This window comes from Pelecanus crispus, chromosome 8, assembly GCF_030463565.1.
Source record: "Pelecanus crispus isolate bPelCri1 chromosome 8, bPelCri1.pri, whole genome shotgun sequence".
NCBI lineage: Eukaryota > Metazoa > Chordata > Aves > Pelecaniformes > Pelecanidae > Pelecanus > Pelecanus crispus.
This window is the reverse complement of record NC_134650.1, coordinates 44836021-44848734: the sequence shown is the minus strand read 5'-3', so window position 1 is coordinate 44848734 and position 12714 is coordinate 44836021. Positions and strand designations below refer to the sequence as shown.

Here is a 12714-nt window from a genome sequence, read left to right as displayed (position 1 = left end):
TCCTTAATAAAACATTCTCATGTCATCTTCAGAGACTTTACAGGGATGGTGTTTTAGTGCCACATATTATTGGCAGACTTAGCTTCAGTCCATTAATGCCTCAGAAAGATGTAGCATAATCTGTCATAAATAATCCATAATCAGGCTATTACCTTCATGTTATTGATGTATTCCAGCTGACAGACTCGTGGTCATTTTGTACAAGCTAATTTAATCATTAAGTCATATTGGTTTTTCCATTTGATACGACTTGTATGAGGTTTGAATTGGTAGGCAGGGTGGTCTTAGCAAAGAGCTGACAGATTGTCATTTTTTAAAGCGTGGTTACTGTTCACGGGTGTTCTTCAAGTTCACTAAGTCTCTGTGACTACAGAGACTAAACAGTACTTTTAATAATAGTTTCCTGGAAGGCTAGTAATTTGCTTCTCTTCTAAAACTTGCACTGGTATGTTAGTCTGGTGTGTCTTTCACGCTATTGTGATACCTTTCTGTGTTTACTGTTTTTTTTTTTTAATTCCTTTTCCTTTGCTTCAGGTTGAAAAGATGGGAAATGCAGAAAGCAATGCCTATCAGAATCACCTTTCCAGATTTCTTCCTGAGGAGCAGTCTGACATTGATGGAGTATTTGATACCCTATCAGGATCAAGTGGCTCAGCTGGAGCAAAAAATGGCAAAGCTACAAAGAAAACTGTGACTCTGGCAGCACTACAGGCAAGACAGTCTATTATTCCTGATATATCTGGGATGTAGTCCATTGAATGTAATTCCAGAAAGAAACTAAGGATGTGGCAATAGTTACTGTTTAAGGATTGCTCATCTCAATTTAGTAATGTTTTGGGGCAGGATGGATAGTTAACTTTTTCTTACAGTTTAACATGAGTAGTGAATTTCAAGTTTGTATTTATCTCTTATGTTGCACTGTTGGGTCAATATGCAGCTTTCCTGATTCTGAAGTAAGTTGGGACATACGAAAATATTTTTACAGAAACCTGAAAAACGGGAAGCATATTATTCCCCCTGGAGTCTGTAGTGTGTGATTATTTACAGATTTTCTTGAGAAGCTGTCACAAAGTCAGTTTGTATCTGGTTATATCTTTCTCCCTCAACTGCATCACAGTCTCTAATCTTTTCACTTGCACTAAAAGGAGAGGATTCAATTTTGCTTGATTAAGCTGTGGCTCCCTGTTTTAGCTAATTAACATAAATTATGCTTTCTGATTAACTTTGCATTCATTTTCTAATCAAGAAAGATGAGGAAAATGATTCGTTGCAATACCTGATAGCTTCAGTTAGGCAGGAACCAAGTGGCCAAATGAAAGTAGCATTAAAAGTGCATTTTTATATACGCTACAGAGTTAATGGAATCAAATTAAAACCCCGGGAAAGCAGCAGGGTATTTTCAGGTATTTAGCAATGGGCATCTGCATACAGACCTGCTTTAGCCTTCCTCCAGGCTGGTTGTTTATGAGCTATCACCAGTTTGGAAGCAGCGTTGCTGCTGCCTAGCCTTTCAACCCTAATACGACCAAGAACGTGGTCCTTGGTGTCTGTTACTTGATTGGGACCTAGAAGAAGTTCTCTTTCTAGCTTTGCCCCTAGATCAGTGTGAGGTTTGATGAACGTTTGTCTTTTCCCTTCCTGCCTTTTCATTTGCCAACTTAAAATCTTTTGAAAGACTGCCTGTAGGTGCCTAATTCCTTGGTGCAGGGACTGTTGCAATGGCATGCCTGCCTCGTAGGTTGCCTGAGCTAGATTGATACGTGGCAGATCTGATCTAGCAACAGTCTGGTACCATTGGTGAGGCCCCAAGCATAACCTCATGTACGCTGCTTAGGCTCAGTGCTTTACCAGAAGGAAACTACACGGCTTCTGGACCAGAGCAGGCTGCACCGCATAGCTTGGAAAGGAGATAGAGCGGGTATCTCTAGATACTTTCTTGAAGCTGTTTAAGACAAGGATTCTAAACTGTCAGAGGTGTGAGTTTGTTAGATGTTTATTAAAGATTCCCTTTTTACAGTCCTCCTTTTTTGCACCCCAGGTCTACTCACTGGAATAGCTATAAGCATAACAAAACGGTGCAACAAAGTTAGTGGTGGGTGGGAAAGGATAGGGAGTAGGTAAGTAGTACTGCAGGGTGAAGTAAAAAGCCCTTGAGTGTAGTGTTTTTAATTATGTTCCCTGCTGCTTGTCTCACTTCAGGCTCATGTAGCACTTTTAGAAAGCCCCTTAAAGACAGCTGTACCCCCTGTGATTGTCCCTCCCTCAATATGAAGCACTCTAATGTGCAAGACTGCGGCTGCTAATTCTGCTTCTGAAATCAATGGGAGTTTTACCACTGACGTCAACCAAAGCAGGGTAGAGCTTGGCATATTGGATCTCACCCTGTATGCACAGCAACAGCCATTAACATCGAATAGGAACGGCCCTGGTGGCTTCAACAGGAGTGGTATTGAGCCAGCAATAGATTGGTAACAGCAGCTCCACTGAATAGAGCTGGAGTGCTTTTACGCAGGTGGAGCTCCATTGATTTCAGCGTAGTCCCCACTGGGCTACACCCCTGCAGATGAGAGTCAAGTCAGGTGTTCAGCATCTATGCACAGCGCTTTGCGGAGTGAAGACACTGTAATCATGTCCTAGCGTATGGATGTATTTTCAATGATTTATTTTTAAACCGTGTAATTATCTTGAACGCTGTGAAAGTTTCTTGAATCCAGAGTCAGCTCTTTCCCACAGTGTTGTGATGCATGATGATGTATACCACTTAGATCTCAATTCAAAGGGCCAGTCATGCAGTTTAGATGAATAAGTTTTGATTTCAACTGTCTTAACATCAGGGAAGCCTTATAAAAATCAGGTTATCTCAATTTTGTTCTGTGCTTGAATTAGATGTTGCTGCGCAGAGGGAAACTTCTCAGAATTGCTCCTACATGTGCATGTAGGGTTAAACACGTAGCCTGCATTGCCTTGAGGCCAAAACTGAGATATGGAAAAAACTTTACTTTCTCTTTGTTTTTAAGTATCTGTGAGCTCCACTGTCAAAAGCAGAGTTAAAACACAATTTTAAAAGTTGGACTGGCAGAGTTGTAAACTTTTACAACAGTTATCATACAGAAATCCTTTGCTAATATCCTGTTAACACTGTACAGTGTTGTTTTCTTTAAGTCCGTGGCATTGATCTTAAAGGTCTTTTCCAAGCTAAACAATTCTATGATTCTATGATTTATAGAAAAACAGTATCAACTTAAATCACTAAATTGTATTGGAAAGGAGATCCAATAAAAAGAGATTTTTTTTTTTTTTCTCTTGGAAAACCAGTCCTTTGACAGAAGTTTGTTGCTGATAGTAGATACTTGGTACTGAAATCCTTCATTCATAGCAGTATATCTCAGCACAGATTAGCTGGAATATATTAGTTATTCTTCATTTTTAAAACATGTTCTTTGCTCTTTTTCTCAATGTAGGCATATATGCGGGAGCCATTACCAGAGCAAATGACTGTTCGGTTATACAATGGAATGAAAAGTATTGACCTGGCTGGGAAATCATCTGGGCTGAATGAACACATTGCTAAGGAGCAGTTTGTAATTTTTATGTCAAACCTCTTAAAAGGGAATGCAGATGAGAAGATTACCATAATAATGAGAATGATCTCCAAGACGGAAGGGCCTGTGAAGGGCAAACAAATCCAAGAGGTAAACAGGCAGTTAAATGTGTGTTGGGGGACCATAAGAGAACAGAGATGGGTAGGTAATTTGCAGATAATCTTTAGAGCACAAGATTCAGAACAGGGTTTCCTGACTTTTGTATTTTTTTACTCTCTTTACCACTGGCTTGCTGATCTGGAACAAACACTGTAGGCAAACCAGGTTATATGGGATGACTGTTTCAGCTGTGGTGGGCTTTTCCGTGCTGACTTGCCTACTCTGGGAGCGGGATCTGGATTTTGGGGAGTACACTGACTGATTTGTCTGATGGTTCATAAGGTCCCTCTGAAGGGTGCAGAGACTGGCTGTATTGAAGAGCCAGCAAGGGTTGTGGTGTGGCTGGTGCTTCTGGGAACTGAGCAGAATGCTTTCTAGAGCTTTAGTTGCAGGATAGATGTGTGAATCAAATACATAGCTTGCAAGGTGGAAGAGCGGGATCTCACAAAACAGTAATTCACTGGCAGCTCCTACTGCTGCAAAATTTGGCTCTCCCCTACCTCTTTCATGGCATATTTTAGGGAGATGCTTTGTGAAGTAACCTTTACAAAATGTCTTGAAAAGGGATACTTTTCAAGACCTATGACACTGAAATAGCATTTCTGTTATTTCTGACTTGTCATGAGAAGAGATGTTTCTACCATTGGGATTACAGTATCGGTACTACTTGACTTTATTTTCAGAAAGTCTTTTGAAGCTCTTAGCAATTTTATTTAAGAAATGCCAAAATGGTGATGTTTTAACCTTTTAAGTTCACAGAGCATCTGATCATGTCTGTAGTCCACGTACTGAGCTACAGAAAGGAACTGAAAGGCTGGACTTTGGAGAATACTAGGGATTCTGCAAGTGGAATAAAGGCTCTGGCTTCTCAGCTGCTATCAGAATTGAAGCTTGCAGGTAAGTAAGTAGCACTAATGTGTATCCCAGAATGGCACAGAGCTCATGTACTCACTGATCTCACAAGAATTTTCTCTTTGCATCCTATCTTTGAGTTTAAATGATGAGACCAGTATTTCAAACCTAGTGCTTTGCAAATGACTTGGGAATTTTATTTATTTTACCTTACCACCTTTCTCCCCTAAATTCAGGAGAGCTTCGGTTTGAAGTCCTGGTTTAAGCGGACGTGCAAAACTATTTCTCATGGAACATGTCTGTTTTACAAATACCTGACTTGCAGGTGACAGACATTTAGATGCATGTGCATGTATTTATGACTGCAAAGCATAAGTTTACCTTTGCACTCTTCTAATAATAGGTTTTGCTGTCTTGCAAAGAACATCTCATATGTTGTAACCAGGAGTCCACGTTTCTTAATCATGACAGCCCAACCAATGGATGTCACAGGCAAATGTTTCTCAGTTCTGTGGGTGCATCTGCTTAACGTAGTTAAGACTTTACTGTCTCTGGTTTCTTTCATGTGTGGTTTCATGTCCATTAAAATAATGGAATATTGAGTTTACACTTAAAAGTCAACTGACTGTTTTCCAGAGGGAAAGTACAGACTGGGAGGCTTACTACTGTTCCTGTGTGTGTTATTATTTAGATGGGACGAAACCTGTGGGTCCTCAGCTGATGGAGACAAATTTTGATCAAAGTGTCATTGAGGATTGGGTGTACCGAGTTCCACAGATCTCAGTTTTCCTCAGTGTTGTTATCAGGCAAGGCCTCCATGTTCTGCATTCTCTCCCAGACCAAACCAAAGACATAGCCAACCTGGTTCCAGTCTGCAAAGGCATCAAAGGAAGAGGACTTGTCAGTCTCTTTGACATCCCGTCCATCATATACATCAACTCCCATCTGCCTGCAGAGCTACAGCACAAGTGGCGGCTTTTATTTTCTTCTACGCTTCATGGAGAAAGCTTTTCACAGTTATGTGGGCATATAGTGAACAAAGGTCCTTGCATAGTGATCTTAAAGGACTTAGATGGTTATATCTTTGGCGGGTTTGCATCTCACTCCTGGGAGGTGAAGCCACAGTTTCAAGGTAAAACTCACTTTTCTTTTTCTGGTATCTCATGGCTCTGGTAAACATTGCCTATTCTCTACAGATACAAGAATCCTGTCCACTTAATGGATACTGTCATTTTACTGGCATGACATGCAGTATTTCTTGTACTTCCAAGTGTATTTTCCTGTGACAAAAATAACACTAATTTTTGAAAAGCATAAAATACATGCAAAGTTATTCCTCCTTTCTACCCAGTCAGGCATATTACTGATTAATGTTTATAGTTTGTCTGTTATTTGATAAGACTTTTAAAATTGCAGGACTTACTGATCATGGAACAAGTTTTTTTTCAGTGAAATCTATCAACCCCTGTAGCTGCATAAGTGGAAAATTAAACAAAACCGAGGGAAATACAGCACAAGACGATGAATTAGCGTTTAAGTAAGATGTCCAGCAGATGGCAATCTCCCATCTTAGAACAGCTGAGCCAAACACCAGGTTAAGCCTCCTGTTGCCATTTGTGTACTGTCTGTCTGTGTTTCCCTTTCAAAATCCAGCAGCAAAAGGGTCCTTTGGAAAAACTAAACTTTTTGTTCCCTCGAAACCTCTGGGGAGAAGAGAGGGGTTTTTTGTAACTCTTTGGAAAGAACTGTTGTGATGGCTTGCCAAAAAAAAATTATAGGCTCTGGATAATCTGTCCTGCTTGGGAATCCTCACTTTTGCTACATTAAAAACTCAGTTCCTATACTTAATTAGTATTTGATAATTACCACTTCAGTTAGTTCATATAATGTTATGTTACACTGATTACACAACACTTTCCTTGTATTTTTTCACGATACAATAACACATGTAACATAGTAGACAATCACACCACAGGTCCCTCTGAATACCAAACTGGGCATAATGAAAATTGTACTCTAAATCATTGACCCTAAACTGATCTATATATGAATATAGTGAGAACTAAGGGTGTCTGCACTCCTGTCAGTTTGTACGGGTCTAGCAGTTGGCCAGTTTTAGACGATACAGTGCAAGCCTGTGATGTAGTGTACCCTTACATAGTCATGTAATGTACTAGTCATGCCTCTGACTCTGCCCTTGGTCACAGCTGTATAGTCACATTGATTTCTGTGACCCTGCACAGAGTTAATTGAGAATAAACAATAGGTCTAGATCTTGATGAGAGATAGGTATTGGCTTTCTGAGATTGCAGCTACTGTCTTTGATTTATTCAGCTGGAGTTCTTCAATTTTTTTTTTCTTGTCCTGTTTGTAGGCAAGTGTGGTGGGTTGACCCCGGCTGGATGCCAAGTGCCCAGCAAAGCCGCTCTATCGCTCCCCTTCTCAACTGGACAGGGAAGAGAAAATATAACGAAAAAGCTCATGGGTCGAGTAAGGACAGGGAGATTACTCAGCAATTACCATCACGGGCAAAACAGACTCAGCTTGGGGAAAAATCAGTTTAATTTATTACCAATCAAAACGGAGTAGGAGAGAGGAAGAGAACATGTGTAGGGTAATGAGAAATAAACCCAAATGTTAAAACACCTTCCCCCACCCCTCCCTTCTTCCCAGGCTCAACTTCACTCCTGATTTTCTCTACCTCCTCCCCCTGCGCAGTGCAGGGGGACGGGGAATGGGGATTGCAGTCAGTTCATCACGCATTGTCTCTGTCGCTCCTTCCTCCTCAGGGGAGGACTCCTCACACTCTTCCCCTGCTCCAGCGTGGGTCCCTTCCACAGGGTGCAGTCCTTCAGGAGCAGACTGCTGCAGCGTGGGTCCCCCACAGGGTCCCAAGTCCTACCAGCAAACCTGCTCCAGCCTGGGCTCCTCTCTCCACAGCTCCTGCCAGGAGCCTGCTCCTGTGTGGGCTTCCCACAGGGTCACATCCCCCTGCTCCGGCGTGGGCTCCTCCCCGGGTGCAGGTGGATCTCTGCTCCCCCGTGGGCCTTCATGGGTGCAGGGGCACAGCTGCCTCAGCAGGGGCTGCAGGGGAATCTCTGCTCCGGCGCCTGGAGCACCTCCTGCCCTCCTTCTGCACTGACCTTGGTGTCTGCAGAGTCGTTCCTCTCACATACTCCCACTCTTCACTCCAGCTGCAGTTTGTGTCCTGGTGTTTTGGGGTTGGTTTTTTTTTCCCTTCTTAAACAGGTTATCAGAGAGGTACTACTGTCATCACTGAGGGGCTCGGCCTTGGCCAGCGGTGGGCCCATCTTGGAGCCGGCTGGCATTGGCTCTGTCAGACATAGGGGAAACTTCTAGCAGCTTCTCACAGAAGCCACCTCTGTAGCCGCCCCACTACCAAACCCTTGCCATGCAAAACCAATACAGTGAGTTATTGCTTGGCCAGTTGTCTGACCTCAGATGCTTTTCTGTTTACAGGTGACAACAGATGCTTTCTGTTTTCTGTTTTCCCCTCTCTTGCTGTGTACACATACACAGGGTATAATGACCACTACATGTATTTGAACCATGGCCAACAAACAATGCCAAATGGACTTGTAAGTATTAAGAAATGACAATTTGGAAATTGGATTTGTGGCTGGTGTTCGTGTTTTTTTTGCTTCTGTTACTGCAGATTTATTTCACTTCTTATTCCCTGAGGAAGTTTTCATCCATTCTCTGTGCTATTTGTGCCACACTTTTAGTAGGAGGATTTTCTTCTTTTTTTGCATTAAAGCATCAGTGTGAAGTGTGAACTATGGATAGCGATGGAGAACCGCTTACAGTACTGATAAGAGTCTATACTTTTCTTTACAGTTGATATGTATATTGAAGTACTGAATCAACTAAGATGGAATTTATTTGTGTCTGACTCAAGTGGGTGGGCTTTATGTAGGTTAGATTTATAGAGGTTGTGGGAAGAAATCTTTTTGCCGAGTTTGGTTATCATGGAAGCCCTTCTAGCAGTCCTCCCTGTTTGGAAGAATTGACTGCGTGTATCCACATCATTGAAGCAGCACAAGCTAGCTGATCTCTGTAATTGAGGATCCTTCCACTGGCTGTTCTCACTGCCACGCTAACTGCTTTTTAAATTATGGATGGCTGAGAAAGCCCAACGGAATTAGAGTACAAGAGTTGCATGTAGGCTACTGCTGTTGTGTAATTACAGTGGCAGAAGCTCCTTTTATTCAGGTCCCCAAATGAGCTCTCCAGATGCAGAGGAGTTTCTACAGAGGTGCAACACATTGCCTATTTTGAAAAGTGCCTTACGGCCTTGTGGCATTATGTGCCCATAACTTTCGGAATTGCCGCAGTCTGGAGTAAACTTGCTCTAAAGTAAGCAAACAACATCGAATTACATTATTTGTTTCTGTAGTTACTTTTCTAAATGCAAAAGAAGCAGCAAAACTGAGCACTTTCACCCTGTTTAAAATGGAACTGCTTGTTAGTCAATAAACAAAAGCCAGTGAGCTAAATTGCTGGCACAAGACGCAGCTGCAGTGCTTGCGGATACTGTAGAGTGTAGAGGGAGGGCAGTATCACTTAGGTAAATTCTTGTTTGTCTTCAGGAGCACTGGGTTTTGGTACAGAAGACCAGGTTTGCTCAGAATACCCTTTTTCACCTATCCATAGAAGTGGGGCATAGATACTGAAAATAGCAATTTAGGCTCTAGGTTTCATAACTTGCCCAGTCTGTTTTACATGTACAGCAAGTGTTCCATATGCTGCTTTGGTTCACAGGGTATGGGTGGACAACATGGTTACTTTGGACTCTGGATAGACAGTGACTACGGGAAGGGACACAGTAAAGCAAAACCTCGATGTACCACCTACAACAGTCCCCAGCTGTCTGCTAAAGAGGATTTTACACTGGATGCCATGGAAGTTTGGGCAGTGGGAGACCTCCCCGAAAGCGCAGGGGTAGGTGAACCTTTGAAATTATGTCCTGATTGGAACGGGAGATGCAAAGGCAAAAATTGCAGTTGCAGTTTTCTGATTAAACACTGTCTCTCCATTGTAATGAATAATGTTTTCTTTAACTGGCCCTGTGATGCCATATATTTTGTAGCAAGTAAATGGCAAAATAGTGGAATTGTTGAGGGTGCCAACAAGAAATAACATCAGGAGCCATGAAATGATAGAGTGAGAAGAGCTGTACTTTATTCTGCATTTCAAAAGGCCTTTCTGATAATGAGGAATGGTCTCCAGAAGGAACCTCCTTGGAGGGGCTCATTAAAACCCAGCACTTGTAAAACAGAAAGAATGCACTGGAAGGTCACAAGTAAAGCCTAATCTATAGTTCAGGAAGAGAACCCAAGAGATTTCTTTATCAGTAACTTTACATTTACTATTGTTTACAATAGATTTATGTCAGTAGATTTATGCTAGCCTTTCTACACCTGGTTTATTTCTGGGAATGAGTAGGAGACCTCTTTCGAGTCTTCTCTGTCCCTGTAATTTTTTTTCTTTTATTAAACTGTCAGGTCTGCACATTTTGGTGTTGGTTTTTTTTTTAAATTTTTATTTCTTTTCATACTAAATCTGTGTGCTCTGTCTGTTCAGGGGACACATAGCTCTAAATAGAAACAGAACAAATTGTTTACAAGAAATGGTGACTTGTACTTGAATCTCTTCATTATAAAAAAGTTCATGTCTGCACTTCAAACTGAGGTCAGATTAACCAGGATGTTCTGGCTGTTTTGTAACCTGAATAAACTTGAAATAGTTCACTGTCATCTTAGGAAAAGTTTATGACTATTCTGTGTAACTGCAGCAATAAAAATCATTTGATGTATCCCAGTGAATCTTAAATGCCTTGCTTGGAAAGTATATATGCTTCATTGTGACAAGCTTGCAAACCAGATTACTTGTGGACTTTTGAGTATGTCTCTTTCTTGTAGCCTGATACTGATTCATTCATAATGACGTTTTAAATTGACTGTATTTTATTTTGTTTTGAAGACAAAAGGTAAGAAGAGTATCCTGGATGTAGATCCCGAGGCTCAGGCCTTATTAGAAATGACTGGAAAAAGTCGTCAGAGCGAAGGTCTACGAGAACCCATTGAAGAGGAAGATGATGATAATAACTAAAAGAATCACAGTAATATGAAAAAGCTTTTTTTTTTCCTCCTGAGTGTTAATGTTCCTTGGACAGGATATTTTTTTTCCTCATTTTTTTTCCTTACATTTATCTAATTATCTGGGACAAAGCTTAAGCCTCATACTTATGTAATATTTAGGTCCAATACAATATGCTGCCTAAAGGGTTTTGTTTGGGGAGGACAGAAAAATTAATTAGGTACTTAATCATTAGACATCTCTTAAGTTCTAGCTAGCATTCTTGATAGATCCTGTCTGCATACAGAATTAAAAACAAAAGACAAAGTTATTGACAGTATGGCTTACTGACTTGGAGAATTGATGAAAGACTGTTCAAGACACTGATTAAGTCTCTTGCACCTCAACTACACGTATTTATTTGCATGCAATGAAATTAGTCAGCGAACATTGCAAACTGTAGTGATGTCTTACATTGGTAAATGTAGAATAGCCCACGTGATTCCATATGAAGGATGCTATTAATTTGCATTGCTCCAGTTAAAGCATTAAGTTTTCTAAGTCAGATTTTCAGCAAGTGACTCTATATGGGCTGTAAGATGTCCAGAATGCTATGTATGCAGCATCTGGTTTTATAATCCTACACTACACCTTAGTGCATTTCACTTAAGAACTTTCTGCAGAAATTTACCTATTGCTTTTTAAACTTAGTAGAACAGAACTGTTGGAGTCATTCAGCTATATTTATCCTAAGAATGGGCCACACCTCCAGCAGAAATTCTCCGGGGAAGGTACCTTCTTTCGTAGCCTCACTTGAGACTGGTGTAAAAGATCAGGCTGTAAAAAGGATTAAGTAAGAAGCATCCACAGTTAATTGGGAATAGTATCTGCAGATACCTTGTAAAAAAAAAAAAAAAAATCAGGGTTATGTCTTTAACATGTTTAAAGACTGCTGTACACTTTATTTCTACATAGTTAATCATTACTGTATTATGGAAAAAAATGCCTGCAATTTGAAATGTAACTAGTCGGTTGGGATTTTTGCTCTCTTTTGTTGGCTGTTTGCCAGTCAATGCCAGTTTTGTCAGGTCTCTTGTACTCAGGGCTTTTTCTACTTGAATCCGTTCCCATCTATCAGTAATTATTAGTTTGACCTTGCTAATTCTATGTGTAATTAACTTGTCAAAAATAACCCAAATTTCTACCGGGGACTGTCATTTCTAACTCAGCAAATTGTGTTTGGTTATTAGTATATATGCTTGTCAGTCTGTCTCCTCGGAAGGAGAAGGACTGTATCACGTCCCCTTTGTCCTAGCATGAATTAATCTTCCATGCAGCTTAGAGCAAAAAATTACTGTGATGCCTGATCATGTGGCCTTCCTTCAAATTCTTTCCCTTAGCGTTTTCTTGTATGTGGTCCTTTTTTTTTTTTTCTCTTTCTTTTTCCACCCAATGTTTTTCACAGGGAGCCAGATTTGAGTATTCTGAATATGCACTCGTGCCTTAACGTAGATCCCATTTTTTTAAAATTTTATTGAACAAAATTTAGCCTTGAAAGGAGAGCATGAAGAAATCACTCCAGCCAGACATGCTAGAACTCAGTTGTGCATTTTGGTGTGCTACCTGAACTAATGATTGGGGCATATACGCTATTTAGTCCAGTACAGAGTACGCTGTAAAAAGCCTGAGCTAATGTCCTTTTATCTTCTCTTTGCATAAATAAACCAGATAGTCTCCCAAGTTTGTAACACATAGGAAAAAATGTAAGCATTAAAACAATTACACTGTAATTGTTTTATACTATTCTGTATAATTTTCTTTTCTGTATAGTTTAATAGGAAGTTTAAATGATAGAAAGTAGGGAGTGCTATATAGACAGCAAGTAAGTACATGATGGTCTCTAAGCATGGTGATGCTGGCTTTTGTTTTAACATTCTCCCACCGTAAGTCTCAGAGGTATGCCTCACTTAGGCACTAAGCATACTAAATACTTGAAGTGGATGGCATACAAGAATGAGACATAGTTGAATTTCTTCAGTTACACATAAAATAAACAACTAGA

General features: G+C 40.6%; 1 protein-coding gene across 1 annotated transcript; it reads left to right on the top strand.

Annotated features, from left to right (window-relative positions):
- The first annotated feature begins 543 nt into the window (after positions 1-543).
- Positions 544-10685, top strand: MEAK7 (MTOR associated protein MEAK7). Its single transcript, XM_009484946.2, has 7 exons — positions 544-711; positions 3462-3692; positions 4454-4598; positions 5245-5685; positions 8034-8152; positions 9336-9515; positions 10557-10685. The coding sequence occupies exons 1-7, from the start codon at positions 544-546 to the stop codon at positions 10683-10685; spliced, it is 1413 nt and encodes a 470-aa protein (XP_009483221.1).
- Positions 10686-12714: the final 2029 nt, after the last annotated feature.

Excerpts from the sequence above, each read along its gene's own strand:
- MEAK7 (XM_009484946.2), top strand. The coding sequence starts at position 544 with ATGGGAAATGCAGAAAGCAATGCCTATCAGAATCACCTTTCCAGATTT. Across the intron at positions 4,599-5,244 it reads ATCAGAATTGAAGCTTGCAG|ATGGGACGAAACCTGTGGGT; the intron begins GTAAGTAAGTAG and ends GTTATTATTTAG. Across the intron at positions 9,516-10,556 it reads ACCTCCCCGAAAGCGCAGGG|ACAAAAGGTAAGAAGAGTAT; the intron begins GTAGGTGAACCT and ends TTTGTTTTGAAG.